This window comes from Emys orbicularis, chromosome 12 (genome assembly GCF_028017835.1).
Source record: "Emys orbicularis isolate rEmyOrb1 chromosome 12, rEmyOrb1.hap1, whole genome shotgun sequence".
Classification (NCBI taxonomy): domain Eukaryota; kingdom Metazoa; phylum Chordata; order Testudines; family Emydidae; genus Emys; species Emys orbicularis.
Window position 1 is genome coordinate 5782654 of NC_088694.1, and position 24424 is coordinate 5807077.

Below are 24424 nucleotides of genomic sequence, written 5' to 3' on the forward strand. Positions count from 1 at the left end.
AGAAGCACCAGGAATAAATCAGTAACAACCCCCTGTAAGTGAGGCTGTCGGTCTGGCAGGGTTTCAAGGGCTAACTAGGATCATATGTTTGAGGCCCCTATGACGTGTCACTTTGAACGAGCAGTCTCATCACCTATCTTTGGCTTGCTCGCAAAGGCTGAAAAGATGGTGACTTGCATGGGGCTTGGAAGGGTTTACACAGCATACAGAAATAGAAAATGAGTGGAGTTAGCATCCGCCACAGCAACTCCAGAGGCAGGCAGGCTCCATCCCTGCTACAAAAAAGGGAGGTGGACAGACAAACCTGACTATGTCTGGCCTACATCTAGCTTGCTGGTATCTGGGGAGAGTGTGCCTTAATTCAGGAGGCAGAAGGTAAAAATATGTCTAAATAGCTAAACAGTGTTGTCATTGTGGCCGTCAGACTCAGCCTGGGTGAAGCTGCTGGGAAGGTCTGGTTGCCCTGGGTCTTGTTGCTGTTGCTGTCAGACTCTTTTGATGTTCTTGTTTGTCTCTCCCCAGCCTCCACAAAAAAACGCAGCTGTTCTTCCGCTCCTTTGCTTAGCGTCAGCCCTTTCCAACATAACCCAAGAGGATGGGGAAGGAGAAGACACATATCAACATTGTCGTCATTGGACATGTGGACTCTGGGAAATCCACCACCACTGGGCATCTCATCTACAAATGTGGGGGCATTGACAAAAGGACCATTGAGAAATTTGAAAAGGAAGCTGCTGAGGTGAGGCCTCTGACCCTTCCCGTGCCTTCCCCTTTGTCCCCTCCTCAGCAAATGAGTGATGGACAAGCCCTGTAGATCATCCAATCCATCCCCTGCCAGTGCAGGATTGTTCCCTACATTTCCTCCCTTCTTCCTGTGCCCCTCCTCAACCTTCCCTCTACTCCTCTGCCCTCCTTTGTTCCTATTCTCTCAATATCCTTTTGCCTCTGGGCCTTTCCAACTCTTCTGGCCTTGGTAAAAGAGGACATTTTGCACCCTTTTCTCTGGCTCTTCCAGTTGGCTGTGGAACTCATTGCCACATTATATCAATGCGGGTAAGAGTTGAGCATGATTTGAGAGATATATGGGAGATTTACAGGGATAACATATTATAACTTTATTCTTTTAAAGATTCTGGAAGGGAGATAAATGCTTGTACTTTAGGGCATAAGCCAACACCTAAATATTGGGAGCTAGAAGGAAGTGTTCCCTAGGAAGAGATGATTCCATTATTGCCTGCTCTAGGATTTCTTGCATTGTACTCTGAAACAGCTGGTCTTGGCTATTGTTGGAGACTAGATACTGGGTAGATGGTCTGATCCAGTCTGGTAAAACCGATTTACATTCTTGGGTTTGGGATCTTGTGTGTAGTTTTGACAGTAGCTGTCAAAGTAGAAAATCTGGTCTGAAATATGTGTACTTCATTTAATTTTATGATTTCTCTTTTATAAAGACGATAATAATAGCAGCATAATAATAAATGCATTTATCTGGCTTTCACCATAGAACATACAAAGCCAAAGCATATAACAAGAGAAGATGCATAGAGTGAAAGGGAAGAAATACCTTTGCAGAATGACATTTTTAAATTAAATGAGCTCAGAACGTGGCAATGGTAAATTCTAGTGAAATGAACCATTAGGAGCCTTGATGCATTTTTCAAAAGGTCTGTGGCCATCATAAATCTGTCTGATGCATATATGCTTTGATTTTTCTTTATAAAATTCAATATGTGTAATATACAAAAATGGCAGCATTTTTAGAGCTGCCAGTCTTGAATAGACATTTTGCTGATTGTCTCTTAACCCTTTGCATTTACGGAATAACATCCAGGATAAACCACCTTTTTCTCTACCTTGTCATCAGTTCCCTTTGCAGCTCTCTCAGCAAGAGCTGCATCCTGTGTCTAAACTGTTTTAAAATGGACTGTGCTGTTCTCGTAGATATTTTTGTCCTGTACCAATGAGTGAGACGCAGTATAATTAGGTTGTTCTAGATGTGACTGCAGCCACTTGAATTGAACGGACACTTTCACTGACTTGCCAGACTATGCAGGGGCTAGAAGCTGCTATTAATAGCCTATTGACTGAGCTTCCAGACTCCATTTTCTGATGCAGGGCTGTGGAGGGGGTTTTCTTTCACTAAGTTGCATTAGGAGGAAATGGAGGCCTGCATGAATAAAAAAACAAAACAAAATGACAACCACCACTGCTTCTCTCCCCCCCCCCCCCCTTTCCCGGTACTATTTTATCTTTTCTCCTTTTTTTTAAGGAGAGAATTATTTCACTAGAGCACAGAGGTTGTAGTAGCTTGGAAGGTTTCTTTATTCATTATTTTTGATCTCAGAACATAACTGTCCTTGATGCTTAGCTTAATTGAGAAATATCAGGCAGTTTCTGGTATTTAACAGTGGAGTTATTGTGTAAAGCTAGATAATACAGGTTTTTTTCTACACCAGTTCTGGGTAACTGAATATACCCAGTGAAAGGGACCTGGGGGATGGCGGGGGGGTGGGAGGGGATCTGTTTGTTAAATAAAGGCTCACATTTGTCCTCAAGCTATGCATGACATTGTAAGTTTTAGTGTGATTCAGACCCCCTTTTTTTGGGGGGGGGGGTAAGCAAATAACCCTCTCTCTTTGATAATTCTCAATCATCTGTTTTTCTGAGTGGGGAGGAATGTTGAGGTATCAAATAAGAAGGCACAGTTGTATGTTGAAGGTATAGTCTATAGAGATGAGGGTAAGAACTGTCCCAAATACGTTCAGACTAGATTCAAATCCCAGTCTGCTCTTCTGGGAGGATACAGTTTGACAGGCAGCATGGTTAAGCAAGCAGAGCAGTGGTTTGTGAGCCCGGAGACCTGGGGTCTCTTCTCAGCTCTACCTGTGACCTTCCTCACACTATGCCTCAGTTTGTTCATCTATGAAATGGGGTTGTTGATACCGTCTCTTGCAAAGTACTTTGTATGAAAAGTGCTATGAGATCTATGTATTGTTGTTAATAAATTCCACTAGGTAAAGCAGTTTCTCTGGTACTTTTCTCTGATATAGCCACACTATTTCGAACTGTAATTATTTGCAGTAAGAATAACCCCTGTCCTTTTCCATTTGTAATAATGTGCTAGACAAATAAGTATGCAAGCTTGAAAGAAGTTAAACTGTTAGCACTTGCTCAGATCCCGATTATAATCTGAATTCCTTGTAAATTAGCTGTAAGGACACAGGGACTGCTTGGGACCTTCCTTTCTTTGTATAGCTTTTTCCAGTGCCACCAACCTATAGCTAAGGACATGTGAAGATGCACCTTTAGAAATGCATGGAAACTCATTCCTACCTATTCAGAAGAGGTAGGCTTTCTGTTTGCTCGGTGTGGCAGTTTATTTCCATGTAGCAAGGAGTAGGTTTTTCAACTATTTTAGGACTATGCCCATCACCCTCTGTAGCCAGCTGCAAAGTCATTCCCAAGATAAATCTGTGTAAGCAGTCTGCACTCCATTAATAATTTGTACTCCACAAATCGTGCCCAGGGGAATCACGTCTCTATCTCTAGGATGGAACATGGCAGCTGTCTAAGGGCTTGATCCAGTGTCCACTGAAGTTAATGGGAGACTTTCCATTGACTCTGATGGCCATGGACCTAACAACACAGTAGCAGAACATCCACAGTTAAGTTAGAGAGGATACATTTTTATGCAGCAATATTAACTCTCCTATTTCAGGACACAAGCAACCACTAACAGCCTGTGGTTAGGAAGAAACTTCCACTGTGGGTGGATCATCCATAATTGCCCCATATGAAGTTTGGTGCACCTTTCTTTGAAGCATCTAGTACTGATTACTACTGTAGACAGGATATTGGACTAGATGAATCTGCTATGGCATTTGCTATGCTCTTGAGAACTACATAGGAAGTGGCGAAACATGCCATGGCAAATGACCTAATTTTCTAGATAAGGTCTATTTTTTCGATGTAGAATATTTCAGGTGTTTTTAAAGACCGGAATATCCATGAGCATTAACACCTTTATTTCTGCAAGCACTGCCAGGCAACAACCAAGTAACTACAGTGCATCTCAGTCAGAGAGCCTATTGCAGGATAGTTCTCCCCACCCCTCTCTCTGAGACTTCATTTTCATTGGTAGAAGGTTCACACTTGGGGAGGGATGCACACAACTCCAATCCAGGAGGGGAAAGAGCAGCTCCCCCTACTGGTGTGATTTCAGAAGGCTCTGATCAAGATTTGGCATCAGAAAAGGCCAGAGGGAGGAAGATGGACCCAACACATGGCAAAACCTAATTTAGTGGCTTCCCCAACTATATGAATATATGTAGATTGAGACATAAGGGGGAGACACAGGTAGTGAGCTAATATGTGGACATAATGCTAAATTGACAAGCAATACAACAAAGAAAACCTGATTTTACTCATTAGCTACAAAATCACAGCATGACTTTACCTATGAGCAAGGCCTGTCACACCATGGTGGTATTTACTTTGATTAGCCCCACACAGCATGGTTTTATGCATTGGATACCTCTGGCCACGATTTCATCCATTAGTCAGCAATATCATAGCATAGGTTTGCCCGTGAATTCATCCACCAATTAGGAACATCACATTGCTCTTTTACGCAGCAGCCAACAATATCCCATCATCTCACTGATTTAATCTATCCGGCATTATACTGTGGTGGTGTTCATTTCAACTATTGGCTGACTACACCAACACCTGGACTTCTGGATTGAGAAACAGCGTTTTCTGTTAGCCAGCAATGTTGCACAGTTTCACCTAATAGCCAGCAATACTGGGTCATAGATTTTTCCAGTATTGCACCATAATTCTTTACTATCATGTCCTGTTTGCCTGAAAGAAGAGCATATTTCCTTCAAGACAGATTAAGGACCTGGGCCTGCTGCCATTGAATTCAGTAGGGTTTTGTCTTTAATGTTTGCAGCTTTGCTCCCTAGTTGGGTATCTGAGCTCGTGAAGGCAGGTTACTGGGATGCCGCATCATGAGCTGACCCTGTTTCTGGGCTCAGGTTTCTTCTCATCAGGTGCTCTCCTCTTTTCTTTTAATCACTTGCTAGATGGGGAAAGGCTCCTTTAAATACGCCTGGGTGCTGGACAAGCTGAAGGCTGAGCGCGAGCGTGGGATCACCATTGACATCTCCCTGTGGAAGTTTGAGACCACCAAGTACTACATCACCATCATTGATGCCCCGGGCCACAGAGATTTCATCAAGAACATGATCACAGGAACCTCACAGGTGAGAACAATGAGAGGAGGAGCAGAAGGATTGCAGGACTTAAAAGTGAAAATGTGCCGTGCTGGTGGGCGGCACCCGGGAAGGGGACAGGGCAGCTGGGTGACACCCTGGGGTGCAGGATGGATGGGGGTGCCCGTGCATATTTTTGAAACCCTAACTTGGGGGGTTTCTTATCTACCAGACTTCATTTCAGAATCCAGCAGATCCAGTTTGTTTCAATCTGGAAGCTCTTTCATCTGCACATCATGCTGCACCATTTAAAAAAAAAAAAAAAAAAATCCAGAAATGCCAAACCCACAACCTCCTTCTGTATTTGGAATGCATAGCGGTGCAACCCCAGCTGCAACTTAATGTTTCATAGAGTTTAAGGCCAGAAGGACCATTAGATCTGACCTCCTGTATATCAGAGGCCATTAAATTTCATGCCATTGCCCCAGTATTGAGCCCAGTAACTTCCTTCCCATGGTGGCAGTGCAGTGTGCCGTAGAAACACTCACTGATAACCAATGTGCATGGGGCCTTTCTGTGTCTGGCAAGGCCCACCCACTAATCTCAAAGCTCCTCCCCCCTTTGATTTCCTCCCAGTTTGAGCTAACTGTCCCTCCATGGCCAACAGCGGTTACAGAACTCTCTGCAGCCAGAGGGTGGGAAAGGGCAAGGGGAGAGGGAATCCCATAGTAATAATTCAGGTCAGTAAAGTGCTTTAAAATCCTCGGATGAAGCTGCTAACGAAACGCAAAGTGTTATTAATTAACTGACCCTCACAATGCTGCGAAGCGACGCATAATGTCATTAGACTCATTTCAGAGGCAGATACGCTGGTAATCTAGAGTGACCAAGCATCATCAACGGAGCAAAGGGCAGAACCCAGGAGTCGTGGCTCCTAATCCCCCACTCGAGTCACCCCCTTTATAATCAAATGGCTGATGGCACTGAAGAACATAGCGTGGTCCTTGTACATTCTCACCCCAAAGGAGAGAGTGTACGGGCTGGGTTCTAGCAGGAGCAGCCTGGGAAGCAGGAGTGGCATCAGGGTGTGTCCTCAGTCCCTTTGGCCGTCCAAGTGCAAGGAGGAAAATTCTTAATCCTGGCTCCCCTCAGTTGGAAGCGGATGGGTTTGCATATAGTTTTTGTTGAGGGGGTGGGGAAGGTGGGATGAAGTTTGGGGCTCCCAGTGAGGGAGGGCTTTTCCTTGACCTGCACATCATGTTGCCACAGCCACCAGGTGGGACCTGACCATATAGCTGAGAAAGCTAGAGGCCTCCTTTGAGACTTCTAGCAGCTACTCTTAAGATAGCCATTGGGGGTGTGTGTGTGTGCTCGAGATCAGTGCAGAATGGCCCTCCTCACTTGCCTTCCAGGAGGCTGGTGGTAGCTTCCCCCTTATCACACCATCAGCTGCTGCCAGAACAGAGGCATGAAAGCAAGGTGGTAACTTTGAACCTGGGTCTTACCATTCATTGGTGCATTGTGCTAGCCCCAGAACTGTTGGTCTGAGCAAGCAATACCCCTGCAAAACACTGTCACGTAGAAACCCAGGACTCCTGTTGTCCTATCGTGATGAATGCCCATTGGTGATGTAGACAGGCGGCATCGCACAGAGATACAGGGGCCCTTGTTGAATACGAGCCAGCTGCAGTTCATTTTCGGGATGCTGCTGATCCGCTGTCTGAGCTGTAGAAGTGCAGCTAGCTCAAGCTGTTTAGGAATAGCAGCGGAAAGCGAGGGCTTAGGTGGTATTGGGGACGGGGCCATTCACCAGTGTTTGGACTGGCCTGAGAAGGATGAATATTCAAAGCGAGCAGTGCTCCCTGAGCAAAACTGGGCTGCGGTGCCTTGGGAATCACACACCACCTTGCAGTCCCTACCACAGGCCTGCTTCTGAGCGGCGCTGAGCAGCTGCAAACTCCTGCTGTGGTTAGCAACTCTCCAGTTCAGGCCCTGGAGCTACTTCTCTAGATCGCTGTGACAAAATATAGCAGTCGTCGAGGTCCACCTGCGAGCGGGAAATGGTGGCTGGCAACACTTGGTTGCGTGACACGAAATGCATGGTCTCTGTTGGACTAAATGGGAATCCCAGGTGAGCCTTTTCTGCAGCTTTTCGGTCTCACAAAGTGACCCACTGCAGTTAGGAAGATGAATTTTGCCTTGATCCCTAACATTCTCCCATTCTGCCGCTCAGCGTACAGAACTCATCTGGGTCCCGTTTTAGACAACAAGGATCATCCCATTGATTTCACTGGGAGTTGGATGAGCCCTAAATGTGACAACGTGGAGTTAGATAACCTATGTCCTGTGAAATTAGTATCGTGATGCTCAGCTGGGGTCATGTACTGCCTTCTCATGCTTGCAGGCAGCTTCCATTGTAGTCCCTATATGTAGCGGAGGAGGGAACGTGGTCATGAGAGAACTCCTGCCTGGTAGCGGGGATAGATAATGGTATGCTGGGTTTGTGCACATGAGGTTTGATCCAAAGTCCATTGAGGTAAGTTGGAAGATTTCTATTGGCTTCAATGGGCATTAGATCAGGCCCCTGCTGTGAACTCGAGTTGGATGGTCTTGTCCTGGTCCCCAGCCCATGTCATAAGACCAAGCTCAACTGGCAGTCTGGCGTAGCACAATTGGCACACGAGTTATATGGGTTGGAGTTTCAGTAGCACCTGCTCAGACAATGCCTGTCTCGAGAGACTCAGGAGTACTCATTTTGGGCCTATTAAAATCCGTGGCAATACTCCCACTGATGTAATTAGGAGCAGTATTTAATCCTCGACGAGCACCGCAGAGAGAAGTGTTGGATAGGAGCAGGCTCACCCTATTCCGGTGTGCATTGGGCAGCTACCCACAAGCAACGAGAGATTGAAAGGATCAATAGGGTCTGAGAAACCGTTTAGGTTCCTAGGTGGCCCCCAGTCACTAGCAGGTGAGCACTGCACATGCATTAATGAACTTGCCCTTACAACACCTTTGTGAGGTAGGAAAGTATTATTAGCCCCATTTTACACATAGGGAACTGAGGAATAAAAGAATAAATGACTTGCTGAAGATCACCTATGGCAAAAGCAGGACCATAACCTAGAAGTCCCAAGTACCAGGCTATGGCCTTCACCGCAAGATCATCCTCTCTCCCTAGTACAATAGCAAATAATTTCCTAATAGGGCAGAGCTGGCTTGGCAGGATGGGAAAGAGGAGGCTTGCTTTCAAGATGAGGATGCTGTTACTTATCATGTAGGCTAGTGGGAGCAGTCAGGTCAGAAAGGGAACCTGCATGGAGAGGTTATTATGAACCTTCTCACTCAAGAGGAACCAAGGACAGAGCAGCGGAGGACAGATCTCCTTTGGGTTGGCAGCAACACCTAATTTGCTTCATGTCTGTCTTGCTCCCAGGCTGACTGTGCCGTGCTGATTGTTGCTGCTGGCGTAGGTGAATTTGAAGCTGGCATCTCCAAGAATGGGCAGACCCGTGAACATGCCCTTCTGGCCTACACGCTGGGTGTCAAGCAGCTCATTGTGGGCATCAACAAGATGGATTCCACAGAGCCGCCGTACAGCGAGAAGCGTTACGATGAGATCGTCAAGGAGGTCAGCGCCTACATCAAGAAGATCGGCTACAACCCTGCCACAGTCCCCTTCGTGCCCATCTCCGGGTGGCATGGGGACAACATGCTGGAGCCATCTCCCAATGTAAGTGTGCGTGGGTGCGGTGCTAGACTTGCCTCTTCAAAGCTGCTCAAGTCCAGGCTGAGGTTGACCTTTGTGCTGTGCAAAATGAATGCAAATTGCATGCACCCCTGTAATACAAAACGACCTGTGTTGCAAAAATAGATCTTTGTCCCACAGCTTTAATCAAGCTGACCAAATGAAATGGGCCTAGGGTTCAGGGTCCTGATTATCGTCCTATGTTGGACTGATACCACGGCAGATAAGTGTAAACAGCTGCAGGAGCTGATTTGAGTGACTTCTCCTTAGGGATTTAATTTGAAGGCCTTTGGTTCCTAGCAACCAGATCCATCCAAAGCGGTTGTCAAACCCAGGGGGAGCATAACACGTTTTTGTGCACTGTTTGTTCAGTGAAATAACACAAACTAGGTCATGCCCTTGGAATGGTTCCCTTTATTCAGTCTAGTTTCTGCCTATCAGGCATTGGGAAATTCTCCCAGAAGTGTCTGTGTCAATACAGCAGCCACACATTGATTTGTGTGTGTGTGTGTGTCACTGGATAAGTCTCTTTACTCAGGCAACCCAAGACTCCAAGAAGTTAGTCATGAAAGTGATGGTCCATCAGATCATCCAGGATTGTTCGTTACAGGACGTTAGCTAGGGTTATGTCTACTCTAGTTTTAAATGACCCAAACAGTGGAGCTTCACCACTCCCCTTTGGAAACCATTCAGAGACCAACTGAGGAAGAATTTCCCAACACTAATTCTAAATGTCCCTTTCTGTCTAAATTTGTTCCCATTCCTCCTAGTTATATGCCATGTACTATGCTAGAGAATCCCTCTCCTTCCTCAACAGGTACATCCTGGACATATTGCTACATTGTTCTCCTATTCCCACCTTAGCCCTCACTTCCCCAAGCTGTGCATATTTAGCTCATTCACTCTTCCTTCCTAAATCAGTCCTTCATCACACTGATCTCCTCCGACCTGCTTTGTCCATACCTTTCTGATGATGTGGTACCTAGAATGAAACGAGCTATTTCAGGGATGGTTTATTGTACCAGAAGCAGCTCCTTCCCCTATAAGGTATATGACCTAGTGGTGAGCCTGTTCTGTACGCTGCCACATGGCAGGACCACTTCTTGGCTTCCCCAGATGTACCCCATGGCATGTCTTGGGGGCCACAGGTTGTTGTTGTTTTTTTTTTTTTGCATGGCAAAATCAAAATATGAAAATTAACTCCCCCCCCCCTCCTCTGCTCAGCCGAGATGGGAGGAGAAGAGAAGCTGCCGTTCCCCATGATAAAAAGAGAATTAAGCTCTTAATCTTGCAGCAGCTGTTCCCCGGCGGGTGTGACAATAGGGCTTTGTAGGGGCCTCCTGCAGTTGTCAGCACACCTTTGCCAGACAGCCTGTCTTCTAGGATAGTGACACTTGTATAGTGAAGTTTTTTTGGTGGTGGAAAAAAATAACCACAACCCAAGGGGAAGAAGGGTCCGGTGGTTGGGCTGGTGACCTGGCACCTGTAAGATCTAGGTTCAATTCCCTGGTCTGGCACAGACTCCCCGGGTTACCTTGGCCTTTCATTTAGCCTCTCTGGTGCATCTGTTCCCCATCTATAAGAAGGTGGATAATAGCACTGTCCTTCCAAACAGGGCTGTTGTGAAAATAAAGACTGTGAGGTGCTCGGGTACATTATCCTAAGTACCTCGGTTAAAGGAGGGATGTGCTGTAATTACACCTATAACGATGAAACGTTATTCAAATATCATTGAGCCCCCATAGGACAAACTGGTCAGAAGAGGACCAGGCTTAATTTAGAAGAGAATATTTGTCCCCTTGGACTTTAGAGAGTCTCTTCCTCTCCCCGTGAAGCTGGGGTAAGGTCCGTCTTGGTCACTACAAGGAAAGTACCAGGGGTTCTTGACTAGATTCAAGTTAGACAGGCTTCCAAATGTCACCAGTTGCTGGGTTGGGAAGATGATACTGAGCAACCCTCCTATTAATAGGTCGGGCGGTGGAGGTGCAGAGTGAGGCTGTAGCACGCAGGACTTTTTTTTTTTTTTTTTTTTTAACTTGAGAGTGGGCTGGCCCCATTCATCCAAATAGCATTTTCTAAACGCTACCCCTTGGTTGTGCCAAGCTTATGTGCAGAAATAGCTTTCCCGTGCCAGACAGAGGCAGCTGTCTCGGGGATGGGTGGCCAGCAGCTGTTTGAACAGCACATTAGAATGCCCCCATCAATTGAAATGGCAGCGGGAGCTTGGGTGGGTAGAATTTTAACACTCTTACGCTGATGAACGCACCACAAGACCCTTAGCATTGGCTCAATCCGGCTGAGTGATGAGCTGTTGCAAGGTGCTGAGCGCTCTGGTCCCAATCCAGCAAAGCACTTAAGCCCATGCTTAATTTTAAGCATATGAATAATGCCACTGACTTCAGCCTTGCTTGCTGACTTTGTTGGATTGCAGCCAGTGACCACAACAATTTGCAGGATCAGGCTCTGCAAATGACCAGGACTTCAGTCTTATGTCTTACCCAAAAGATCAGACTAGCGCCCCCTACCGCCACTTCTCCTAGGAGGGGTCTAGTGAGAAGCAGCATCTGGGTTTTCCCCCCTTACAGTAAAGGCTTGATTTTTTTTTTTTTTTAACCCCCCATTTTCTGGCTGGGTTCCATTAAAGCACAAGGCAGTCACATGCTCAGAGTGTGCAGCTCCACGGCAGCTTCATTCTCCTCCATGCCATGTAGTGGCCTCATCCAAATAAAATAGGACACAGCCCGGCTGCATTTGCTGCAGGAGATCTTCGTGAGACCGTCATTTTGGACCAGTCCCCGGTTCCTACTTTGGAAGCAGTGAGGAGATCGAAAGTAACATACACTGGCCGGCAGACGATTCTGTGCTACGCTCCCAGCCATCTTGGTACCCCGCTTCCATTCAGACCTTGTTTAACTGCTCATGCTGTCAGACCAACGCTTCTGGAACGGGCCAGTGGATTGCTTGATTTAGCATGTGCCCATCAGTTTAAGGGTTAAATATAATGCATTCCACTGAACATCAATTCCTAGGCCTCTGTTGGTTCTACACAACGGGGGCAGATCTACAGCTCACTGAAGTTAGTAGAGAAATGGATTTCAGTGGGCATGCGAACTTGGCTTTTCCCTTCCCCTTGCAGCTTTCTGTCACTTAGAAGCCTATTTCAGGGAAGGTGGCTCGAGCAGAGGCCGTTTACTCCTGTGGCTGGCAATCCGGTATCAGGCTCTTTTGGGCCCAGCTGATGAGCAACACGCCCCTTTAAAGATCGGTTCCCTGATACAGCCCTGAAGGCAGTGTTTAATTTGTAATGAAAGAGGCGCCGGTCAGGCAGTGTCTTCACACTCCCTCCACCCACCCCAGGCTCCTCTCCTTTAGAAATATTTGCCGAGCAGTTCTGCAGAATGAGCTGCTAAAGGATCTGGGGCTTCTTCCCTGAATTTCCGGGTGGGAGTGAGTGGTTCCTGGGAAGGGCCCGTGATCACACCGTGTCCTGTGACTGGAGGCTGCTGGGCTATTGCTCTCTCCATCCCAGCCAGTAGTTTGGACAAAGGCATGAAACTCAATCTGGAAACTGATGCTCGTTCTCTCTTGCACCGGCTGGAGGAGAAGGCAGGTGCAGGGCTGGCTGCCAACTACTGTGGTTTCGACCTTTCCTGCCGCACAGAAGCAGAGGCTTCTCCAGGCACAGTCACTTTCCAGAGCAGAGTGGGCTTGGGAACAGTGCAGTTTCCTGGAGAGGCTGAGCCATTTTAATCAACGGTAGCAGTCCTCTCTGCCTTTTCCTTAGTGTGGTTATTGTATCCTCTGTCTACCAGAGCCACAAGCCCCTGCAGCCAGGAGGTCAGGTCTACCAGCCCCTTCTGGCCCTATAGGCCCAGGCCACAAAGGGTGCAGCACAGAGAAATGCAGCTTGGCTGGTCTTGCTTTCAGCTGGTCAGTCCTCTCTCTCTCTGACAAATTAAACTCCAGCCTGGGAATGGTCTCCAGTTAGCAGCTTTGTACCTGCATAGGCTCTAGCCGCCACGTTCTGTAGTTTGTTTTTTGTTTTTGTTTTTGTTTTTTAACCCATCCATGCCTGGACATTGACCACCAGGAGCGGATCCCATTCTCACCAGCCAACCTTGGCCCTCAAACTAGGTCAAGTAAAAATGTGTTTTATTTTTATATATATAATAGAAGGCTTGAATGCACCTGCCCCTGGCGGGGGCACTGGAAATGGGAGATGGAGCTATGCCTTGTCCTCGTGGAGAGCAGTCACTGCTCTTTGCTGGTGCCTCAGTGGGGGTTAGGTACCTGGAAGCAAGCACAGGGGCCTGGTGGAGCAACAAGAGGCCCTCCAAGCAGAGATGGTGGGAGTCCTCATGCTGCATCCTTCAGAAGGCAGTGGAGGACTTGCTAGAGTGTGAGCATTCCAGAATGACTCACCCAAATTTCTGGGTCATAGAAATCATAGAATAGCAGGGTTGGAAGGGACCTCAGGAGGTCATCTAGTCCAACCCTTATCCCCTGCTCAAAGCAGGACCAATCCCCAGACAGATTTTTGCCCCAGATCCCTCAATGGCCCCCTCAAGGATTGAACTCATAACCCTGGGTTTAGCAGGCCACTACCCAAACCACTGAGCCATCCCTGCCCCCAAAATTCTTCCCAGGGTCCCTCCCATGGTATAGCTCCTCCCATCCCATGCCTCCGCCCTGCCTGAATACACCTGTCTCAGCAGAAAGCCCCACAGCTGAGACGATTCATAAGGCGATCAGGGGTAGCTGACTTCAGAGCCAGGCCTGGATTGTGAGTGTTGCCCTGCCTGAAGGCGCCGGGTGGGAAGCATCACATGGAGAGCCAGTTTCTCTGCTGCCTGGCACTTGTGTTGCTGTTGATGCCTGTGTGAAGTGGGTGTGAAATGGTACCAGATCAGAAGGGCAGCCCTGCATACTCCCAGCTGTATGTGACAGTGCCTGGCAGCAGAGAATCAAGCCCTGATGATATAGGGGACAAGCAACGTCCATAGTATGTAGAGACAAGCGTGTTTGTGCTGGGAAGTGGACATGGGTGAAGATTGGGGAAAATAGGAGAGTTTCCTAAGTCCGTCTTTGTTGGCTAAAGGGACATTTTGCTTGCTGATGGCTCCCAATCCTACCCCCTAGGGGAGTAGCTAATGGATTCTGATACTGAACTGCCTCCTAAATACTGGAAATGTTCTGGGCAGGAAACTGCAGAGGAGCTAGCAATGAGGGAGTCGGGCAGAAATGTCACTGTAGACAGTTCTGTGCTTTCTGGTGTCCCATGATCTATGAGGTGGTGTCACTGTCAGGGGGGAATGCCAGAGAGAATATCAGTGATGGCAATGAAGGAGACTGTCCACCAGATGGCGATGGTGCCTCACACAGTCTCAGCCAAAGGTTTCTGTAGCCTGGGAGGTGCAAAGTCCCCAGCTTTGATGCGGAGGAAGGTTCACTCATTTATCGGCCCTGAGGTGCCGAGAGGGCAGACGTGCTGAGGAAAACCCACCTGCCTCCAGCCACCCTAGCAGGGCTCCAAGGCAGCACTGCCAACCTGCAGGGTGCAAAACTCACCAGGCAGCTCTCCCAAAACCGTGCGATTGGCTTGGAAAGAATCCCTTTTTTATTTGCATCTTGGTTTTGAGCCTTGAGGAGTCACATTTTCAGGCTTTTCTGTGGAACAACCAGGGCTGGAAAGAATCCGAGGGGTAGCTGCGTTCGTCTGTATCCACAAAAACAAAAATCCAGTGGCACCTTAAAGACTAACAGATTTATTTGGGCATAAGCTTTTGTGGGTAAAAAACTCATTTCTTCAGATTCATGGAGTGAAAATTACAGATGCAGGCGTAAATATACTGACACATGAAGAGAAGGGAGTTACCTTACATGTGGAGAACCAGAGTGGACAGGGCCAATTCAATCAGGGTGGATGTAGTCCACTCCCAATAATTGAGGAGGAGGTGTCAATACCAGGAAAGGGAAAATTGCTTTTGTAGTGAGCCAACCACCCCCAGTCCCTATTCAAGCCCAAATTAATGGTGGTAAGTTTGCAAATGAATTGTTGCTCTGCAGTTTCTCTTTGAAGTCTGTTTTTGAAGTTTGGGGTTTTTTTTTGTTTTTGTTTGGTGGTTGTTGTTGTTGAAGGATGGCTACTTTTAAATCTGCTATTGAGTGTCCAGGGAGATTGAAGTGTTCTCCTACTGGCTTTTGTATGTTACTATTCCTGATGTCTGATTTGTGTCCATTTAACCTTTTACGTAGAGACTGTCCGGTTTGGCCAATGTACATGGCAGAGGGGCATTGCTGGCACATGATGGCATATATCACATTAGTAGATGTGCAGGTGAATGAGCCCGTGATGGTGTGGCTCATGTGGGTGGGTCCTCTGATGGTGTCGCTAGAGTAGATATGAGCACAGAGTAGGCAATGGGGTTTGTTACAGGGATTGGTTCCTTGGTTAGTGTTTCTGTGGTGTGGTGTGTAGTTGCTGGAAACTTACTTAACAAAACAAACCCCGCTGAGATTCTCATGGAATCACCTGACTCCAAGCGCTGGGGCTTTACGAAAAACACCAGATACCCAGAGCTGGCAACACCGCAGGGAGCCTGGTTCCTCTTTCACTTACCCCAGTGTAAATTAAAAGTACCATGAGGGAAAACTGGTATAGCAGAGATGAATCAGGCCAAGATAGTGTGAAATATAGAACTTAGTGCTTAGATACAGTGCTTTGTTATTTGTATTCCAGTAGCCCTAGGGCCTCCAGTCAGGGATCCGAGCCCCATTGTGCTTGGCACTGTGCAAACACAGAACAACGAGACAGTCCCTGCCCTGAAAAGCTACCTCCTCAAAGCACTTTACAGACCTAAGACCTTTGGGAGGTGGGGATGCCCTCTTATGGATAGGGAACCTCTGACACAGAAGGTGTCACATTAGAACATGGAGTGCCTGTAATATATCAAGAGTACAGCTGGACCAGTGTACAGCCACAAGCATATGAAACGGAGCGCTGTCTGCACTAGGGCCTATGCTGTTGCTACCATTGGTGGGGCTGTATCTCTGAGGGCCATTGCTATAACCCATTGGTACTAATTTTCCTAGTGTAGAGAAGGCCAGAGAAGTTAACCAAGTTTTCAGTAGTCCTGAGGACAATTGAAGTCAGTGGGGACTAGAGGTGCTCAGGATGTCTGGGAATCGGGCCCTGTGTGGCATGCCCAAATCAGTGGCAGAGGGAATTGAATTTGGGAGCTCTGGGTACCACTCTTGGTTCCTGTCCATTAGAGCATCCTACCGCTAGTTTTGTTTTACTAAGAGCTCCTGGGATGTGGCTGGGCTGAACTTGGAGCTGGGGGGGGAAGGAAGGTGCCTGTTTGCTACCTTTGCACCTTCCAGATTCCAGAGCCACCAGGAGACAGCTCAGTCCCCGGTGTGAGCTAAAGCAGCCCAGAAATGGCTCCAATTCACATCCTTCCTCCCCCGGCATGTCCTGCACTGAACTCTGCGATGGGGAGCAGCGGAGGGCTGTTCCACCCACCCAAAGCCATCAGGGAAGCGAGAGGTGGAAGCTCCCAGAGACCTCCCAAGTGACAGGGGAAGCAGACTGGCACGGCTCTGACATTCACGGGGGGTCAACACCCACCTAGAGTGGCCATTGGCTCCGAATCAGGAGCCTGTCAGTAGACACCTCTCCAGAGGGAGGTGGATGAGGCCCTGGTAACTCAGCTCTGTGACTCATGTCTCCTGCTTCTCCTGTCTCTCTCCTTTGTGACTCCCAGCTGAGGGCATGGGCTGTTTTCTGAGGGTACTGGGCTCAGAGTCAGCAGGCCTGTGTCTCTGCCACTGAGCGGCTGGGTGACCTTGGGCAAATCACTTCCCCTCTTCGTGCCTCTGTTTCTCCTCCTGCCTGTTGTCCCTTCAGAGGGTAAGCTGTTTGGGGCAGGGGCTGCCTCTCCCAGTGTTTGTACAGCACCTGGCACAGTGGGGCTGACCTTGTTTGCTCCTGTAATGCAAATAATAAAATAACAGCCCTCTGGAGGGTAGGAAGTCCGGCACTCGGAATGCACTGGAAGACCTGGGCTCCCCTCGCTGGGTTTTCCCGGTTACCCCTAACGTCAGGGTTAAAGGAACCGGATGGTATGTGTCACCGCTGTCTATTGGATGGACTGTGTGAGGCCTGCGCGAAGGTTCAGCTCCCTCTGCTGGCTGAACTGAGGTGTTGCTGCTGCAGCTCGCCTGGAAGAGTTTTGTTTTCTAGAGCTGACGGTTGGGAATTCTGTCCTGCACGGTTGGCAGGGGGCCGCGCTGTCTCTGTGTCGGTGGCCACGGAGCCAAACGCGAAGGGAGGTCTGGGAACGTGCCGCTTGCTGCCAGAAGCCAGCCATGGTCTCGATTTGCATTGCAAGCATGAACTGGAGTTGCCTGGCAGGGTGCCCTGCGAGGGTTGCTAGGATTTGGCATTCAGGTCTGGGGGGAGCTTAGCTGCAGTGCCCGGAGCAAGCTGCCAATTAAATCAGGCAGTTAAACAGTCACTGCCACCTGCTGCTTTGAGTGGACTCGTGTACTTGAGAGATTGGCAAGACTTGAAGGCATCTTGCACATTCACCTCTGCGTCAGCGCTCCCTTCCCTGCCCTGCCCTGAGGTCGCCTGTCTTGCGTTTCCTCCTCTTCAGCGCTCCCTTCCATCCATCTTTGTTTCTCTCTCTAACTTGAGAAACTTTCCTCTCAATGGCCCATCTCACCATTTTCTTCATCCTCTCCCTCTTTCCTCCCATGCATGCCCCTCTCTGGCCTTCTGTACACACTGGAGTTGCATGCGTTTAACTTGGCTTTAAACCAGCTCGGTAAAACCGAGCAAACCCCTGCGCGGATGCCTTTTATTTCAGTTTAAGAGTGACTTGGCTTACCCCTGTTCCTGATCAGCAGACTTCAGGCTGAGATCAATTTTCAGAGGATCCACGCAGACTTTTGCCTTGATTTAATGATGTCAATTTTAAGTTGCACCCGTAGTTTAAGCCACTGTAACTCTGCCCGTAGATGAGCCCGTTGTGTTTGTCGCAAAATAGGGGGCATCCCCTCCCTAGAGCGTCCAGCAGTCTGCAGGCTTGGACCTGCCCCTGGCTGAGGTTTAGTGAGTCATCAGGGCAAAGGTGAATAGGGACAGATTTGGGGGTGGAGGGAACAGTCTATCCATGCATATCCCAGCATGCAAAGGGAATTAAAAGACCAACATGTCCACTGTCTGTCCCTCCCAGCAGGCTGTGTCACTGGATTACTTGTGCTAACATATGGTGTGTGCTGCTCCTAATGAGAGGAGAGAATGGGGGCTGGGAGGTCTTGCTGGAGCGGCTGGTGAGTTAAGGCAGGCAGATCTAGATTAACACACGGGATGATCTAGCAGAAGGATTGCTCCTTGCTAAATGAGTCGAGCCAGATTAAGACAGGTCAGCAGGTGACTGCAACCCCAGCTCAAATAAAGAGCTTTCTGCTCTCCTGGAGAGAAATGAGCCTCTCTGTCTGGAGACGGGGTTCAGATTCAGTGGCTGAGTGGCTGTCCCAGAATCATACGTGGATACGGGGCTTCTAGCGTGCTCATCTCCTGCTGGAACATTTCTATGGGACTTTGGGTCTGAAGGGTTCTGCCGCAGAGAACTGACCCGCTCAGTGCATGCTTCTGCCCTTTTGTTCTCCAGATGCCTTGGTTCAAAGGGTGGAAGGTAGAACGTAAGGAAGGAAATGCTAGTGGAGTGTCGCTGCTGGAAGCTCTGGATACCATCCTGCCTCCCACCCGCCCTACAGACAAACCTCTGCGTCTGCCCCTTCAGGACGTCTACAAGATCGGCGGTGAGCAAAGCGATTGCTGTCTTCTCTCCCTAATTACAGCACCCTCTGGTGGTTGGACCAGAGATTCCCCCCCATAGTTATTGTCCACATTTTCCAGGTCTAATTGGGCTGACTTAGTTGGACTTCGCAAACTCCACCCAAAATCAAACCTATAAGGGTTGGAAGAAGCTAAAGGGAACATTGGGTTAGGACCGTTGCAAAGAGACCCATCGGTGGCTAGTTTTACAAGGCTGGAGATTTAGGGAGGCATTTGCAGAATGTTTCTTTTGGGGGCACAACCTGCACCCAAAATTAATTTTCTGAGCATGAATGTTGTGGGTGCCAGATTGTGCCTGGAAACAGGGGTCTGCTGAATTCTGGTCTAAGGCCCAAAAGGAAATGCATGTTAACGATTCCTCGCAAGGAACACGTGTCTGCCTCATAAAATGGCCACCGACCTTTGCCCAGCTCTCAGTCTGTGCTTAACAGGAGCTGCAGGCCAGAATGGCAGCGGGCACTGCACGGCCCGGTTGGAGGTACCCTGGCTAAACTGTGCTAGACGCCAGGATCGGGACAGCAAGGAGGCTCTGAGGTAGGTGTTGTGGCTGAGCTGGGGGAAGGAGGTTTGCTCAGTGCCCGCTGGCGCTATGCCCCGATGTCACCAGCGCTGTCTGTCGCACAAGCACTAAAATTCACTGAAGGAAAAAGTCAGATCGGCAAGCCAATAGCCTGTGCCCTTGAGAGATCCTTCTCTGCCCCGTTGGCACCTGGTCTCTTTCCCCCCCCCCCCCCGAGTCAGGTGCCTTCCAGTTGCCTGTGTCAATCAGTAACATCGTGTTAGCTAGCCTACCCGGCAAGCTGTGTCTGGGATATTTAAGCCAGACTGTCTCCTTTGCCCTGGTGAACTGAGGTCTCGGTGGATATAAATATCTTGCAGGAGTCCCTCCTGCTTAGGGCACAAGGCAATGTCTGCTGAATCTCTCCCAATCAATTTGCAGCCCCTCCCCTCACCCTAGCTAGGACTTGCTCAGTGTGGAAGTCAGGCATGGATTGAATTTTTCTCCCCTAAAGTGCATTGTTGCGGCCTGGGCTTTTAGTCGTTAACCTGCCGCATCAGATCACATGGTCATTAGTTAGTGGGTCCCAGTCAAGGGCATGAGCAACAGATACAGAGGGTTTTCCCATGGAGTAAGACGAGTGTTTGGAGGAAAACAATACCGCGGGGGGGTACGAGAACTGACTCCAAGGAGGGGACAGATCCAGCCAGGCTTCCTGGCATCTTTGCAAGGTCATTTCTCTTGGTGTTTCTTACGTAACTCATGGAATTTTCCAAACTCTTGAGATGGAGGAAGTTGGTAAAAAGCCTCCCTTTGGTTAATACCCTCCTCGTTCTGTCGCTCCCTGGACCTAGGCACTAATTCTGAGCAAGTATCCGGTGCGTTGTCAGGGCCGCTGTGAAAGCACTTAGCAATATTCAGGCCAGGAGATTTCTTTCCTGTCCCTATGAATTTAAAGCAAGAGGCTTTACATGGGTAGAATGGAACCTCTATCGGATGACCAGGGGCTGCACAGCTAGTCCTGGCTATGAGGTCCCTTCTTTGAGCTATAGAGGGTTTCTCAAAGCACTGAATGGGTATCATTTATCCAGCACAGAGCAAGGCATTGCTAGGGGCCCTGGTAGCTGATCTTGTCCCCTTGGTTCTAGATTAGGCTGTAAATAAGCAAATAGTCCCACGTCTTCTGCTGGTGTAAACTGACATAGCTTCACTGACCAGTGCTTTCCACCAGTGTCTGGCCCACAGTCTCTGGGAATATAAGCTGATTGCTTTCAGCTCTGCTGTCTTCATGTCGCCTCCTCTCTCCTCCCTTGCAGGTATCGGTACTGTCCCAGTGGGCCGTGTGGAGACGGGGATCCTCCGGCCTGGCATGGTGGTGACCTTTGCCCCAGTGAACATCACCACTGAGGTGAAGTCGGTGGAGATGCACCACGAGGCTCTGAGTGAGGCCCTGCCAGGAGACAACGTTGGCTTCAACGTGAAGAATGTTTCCGTCAAAGATATCCGCCGCGGGAACGTCTGCGGGGACAGCAAGTCGGACCCGCCCCAGGAGGCAGCGCAGTTCACGTCTCAGGTCAGCAGCACTGAACAGTGATCAGGTAACAGGGGTCTGTGAGTCACATCCATCAGCGCATGCATGGACAAGCTGGGGACTTTCTGGTCACAGGTACGGAACAAACCCAAGGCCTGCCTATTGGTACATCAGGTTGCCGGGATGGATAAGATCATCTCAGGAAGGGCTGCCCCAGGCAGCAGCACTTCTGAGAGGCTGGTAGAGACTATCACAGCCAGCTCGAGGTGAAGGCTTTATAATTATGTAGTATCTTTCTCCCAGAAAGATCCCAGAGCTCTTAACTACCTGGTGTTCAAGCTATCTACATGCGATATAAGAATCACTTTCACCACTACTGAAATGTAGCCACCTCTGGGGTGGAACACAGCAGCGGTTGAACAGTGCACAGCAACATTACTCAGTACTACATTACTCAGCACTTTAGGGACAGCAAGCATAGTGGATTGTAGCCTAGTGGATTCCATGTATGCAGCTGAAACTTCGGGGATTTTTATGTACCTGTGTATACCAGCCTTTCAGGTCATTTACGTCATGTTTCTACTTTCCTTGTTTAAACCCAAACTGGGCATGGTTGGCTTTTCATGGACCCTAGTCCCCACTGCTGCTTGTTAGAACCGTCCTATTTTCCCCTTCAGCCTTTCTCCATCAGGGCAGGGGAGCTGAGGCGAGGTTCTATGGGTCTTTATGAAGGCTGGGCCGGGAGAGGGCTTGTAACAAACAGATGTTCTCCAGAGATGATACAATTACCAGATGAATCTCTCGCTCACATGCAGCCCAGGGAGCTGGGACTAGAACGCTGGTCCATCAGCATCCAAAATACAGGCCTCCTAGCGCTTAAGCTAAGGGAGAACTCAGAGCTGGTAAGGAAAGTCTGTCTTATTTTCACTGAGTGGCAGCCACTAGATGGCAGTATCTTCACTCCCTGCCCCCACAACATACTGTGTACTTGGGCTGCGTGGGAGCGGCAAGGGGTTTCCTTCACGGTTTTCGCCTCAGTGTACCCTGGCGAGCTCCGTTTTGTTCTGTGTTCCAGGTGATCATTCTGAACCATCCTGGCCAGATCAGCGCTGGCTACTCCCCTGTCATTGACTGCCACACCGCGCATATCGCTTGCAAGTTTGCTGAGCTGAAGGAGAAGATCGACCGACGCTCCGGCAAGAAGCTGGAGGACAACCCCAAATCCTTGAAATCCGGAGATGCCGCCATTGTGGAGATGATCCCTGGGAAGCCGATGTGTGTGGAGAGCTTCTCCCAGTACCCACCCCTCGGTGAGACAACGGGTTCATTGTTTACCTCCCATTGTTTACATTCCTATTCTTCATACCCACAAAAGGGGGGCTCAGGGCTGGTTATTTCCAAGGCCGTGGTCAGTTGTTACCTCCCGGAAACCACGTGTCACATCAGGGTGAGGAGGTCCCTAACTGGAAAGACACTTGAGCTACTTAAAGTCTCTCTGAGTCTGCTGACATAGCGTTTATGATGCGGGTTGTGAATTTTTGGGGTTCTCTGGTCTAAATCAAATCCTGGCAGCTAACAAAGTGTCATCTGCGAACAGGCTACTGCACTCAGTGGGATGGATCTTTCTGGGGCAAGGAGTCCCAGCTCCTGCAAAGGGGGAGGTGTTAAAGCAGATCCATTTGGATGCTGTCGTGCACCAGGATGTATTTGTGGTAATCCTTTAACTTGCACAGCACAAATCTCTTGTAACATTTTAGTAACGGGGTGATTACAGAATCTTCAGTTCAGTGAGCCGCAGTGCGAAGGCTAGCTTGATGATAACAATGAGTTTAGATTACTTAGTCCAGCAACAATTCCCATATCCCCTTCATTCCTTGCTTAGAGGACAGAAGTACCAGTAATAGGGTAAGTGTTCAGTGAAGTGGTATTTATGTACCTTTCCCAATTGAGAGCCTGATTGGCAGCTCTGTAGCAACTTGCAGGCCTTGCTTATTTGCCTAGAACAGAGTTTAGTGCACCTGCTCATACAGCTAATAGCAAGGTGCAATCTGTGCACACCTCACACAGCCCCACTAGAGTGTAGAGGGAGAATTGCATGCTGGGATCTGTAGTCTCAGCCAAATTGCATGCTGGGATATGTAGTCTCAGCTAAATCTAAGAGGAGAGCAGCTGTGGGATCGCATTGCAGGGCTCATGTGGCCCACATGCGTGGTGCTTAGTATCTGGAACTGGTTGTAGAATGGACAGGAATATCCACTGTTTTTCTCAATTTCATTGACGTTTGTTTGGCCGGTTCTCAATCAGCCACACTAAACCCTAAGGAAATAGGGTTACATGGAGCAAAGGAGGAACTGCATGAGGTCTGCGATAGGCACCTGCATCAAGGTCATGCTGTCCTTGAATTGCCCTTCCTTAAGGCATTTCCTGAGCCAATATAGCATAAGTCTTGAAGGGGCCTGAATCAGCCACGCCTGGAGGGTTGACAGACAACCTCACCGAACGGCCCCTTCACTGAGTGAGAGGGAGGAGCTGGCAAACAAATCTCAGAGCACAGGGGGCATCCCTGTGCCGCACAGGGCTCCTTTGGCGGTGCAGGGCTCTGAATGAGGCATTTGCCTGGAGCTGCCATCCGTAAATATGAGGATCTCTTCATAGCCTCCCTGGGGGGCAGAGTGCAACACGCCCAGCTCCTGCTGATTGGTGGAACAAGATGCCTTGTGACTTGTCCCTCTAGGGCAGCCCACTGTCCCTCCTTACTGCAGGTCTGTCTTAGGTACTTATCAGGCCCCCATTATGTGCTATCTGAGCACCTCAGACTTGTTAACAGACATACTCCCTGTGAGGTAAGCAGGACTATTGTCCCCATTTTACAGAGAGAAACTGAGGCCTGGAGACGTTTAGTGACTTGATCGTACACAAAATCTGTTGGAGCAGGGAATCGAATGTAGGTCTCCCCTGTCTGGGCTGGTGCCTTAACCACTGAGCCGTTCTTCCTCCTCTGTTCTAGTCTGATCACCATCTGCCTGGTAAAGTCTGTTGCCAGCTCTGGGCATGGACTGGTCAGAAGGGGTTTCTAGGTCTAATCTGAAATGGGGCTTTACAAGTGTTAAAGAGACAGCAACATGCTCCTGTTGTTCTCATGCCACCTCCTTCCTCTCCATCCCCCCACCCCGCAGGACGCTTTGCCGTGCGCGACATGCGGCAGACCGTGGCCGTCGGCGTCATCAAGAACGTGGAGAAGAAGAGCGGTGGTGCCGGCAAGGTCACCAAGTCGGCCCAGAAGGCCCAAAAGGCTGGCAAATGAATTGTAGGCTCCCAGTGCATCGCGCAGAAACCATCCCCGTCACCAGGATGCTGCCATCTTCTCCCTGAGGCGCATGTGTGCACATCAGCTTGTAAGAGTTTATATGTCAACGACTGGATGCTAACCATTAAGGTCCAGTGGAAATTCTTTAAAAGGAAAAGCATGTTCCAGCGTTTGTGAGGCTTCATGTTAATTTTACCAATAAACTGGTGCAACATCCACAGTGACAGTGTATGTGTGCATGTGTGTGTCTGTTAT

At 48.9% G+C, this 24424-nt stretch overlaps 1 protein-coding gene across 1 annotated transcript; it reads left to right on the top strand.

Moving 5' to 3' along the window:
• Window positions 1–595: 595 nt before the first annotated feature.
• EEF1A2 (eukaryotic translation elongation factor 1 alpha 2) lies at window positions 596–24366 on the top strand. The gene is made up of 7 exons (XM_065414262.1): window positions 596–739; window positions 5088–5267; window positions 8653–8949; window positions 18645–18795; window positions 20648–20904; window positions 21938–22172; window positions 24039–24366. The coding sequence occupies exons 1-7, from the start codon at window positions 596–598 to the stop codon at window positions 24164–24166; spliced, it is 1392 nt and encodes a 463-aa protein (XP_065270334.1). The 3' UTR covers window positions 24167–24366.
• The last annotated feature ends 58 nt before the right edge of the window (window positions 24367–24424 follow it).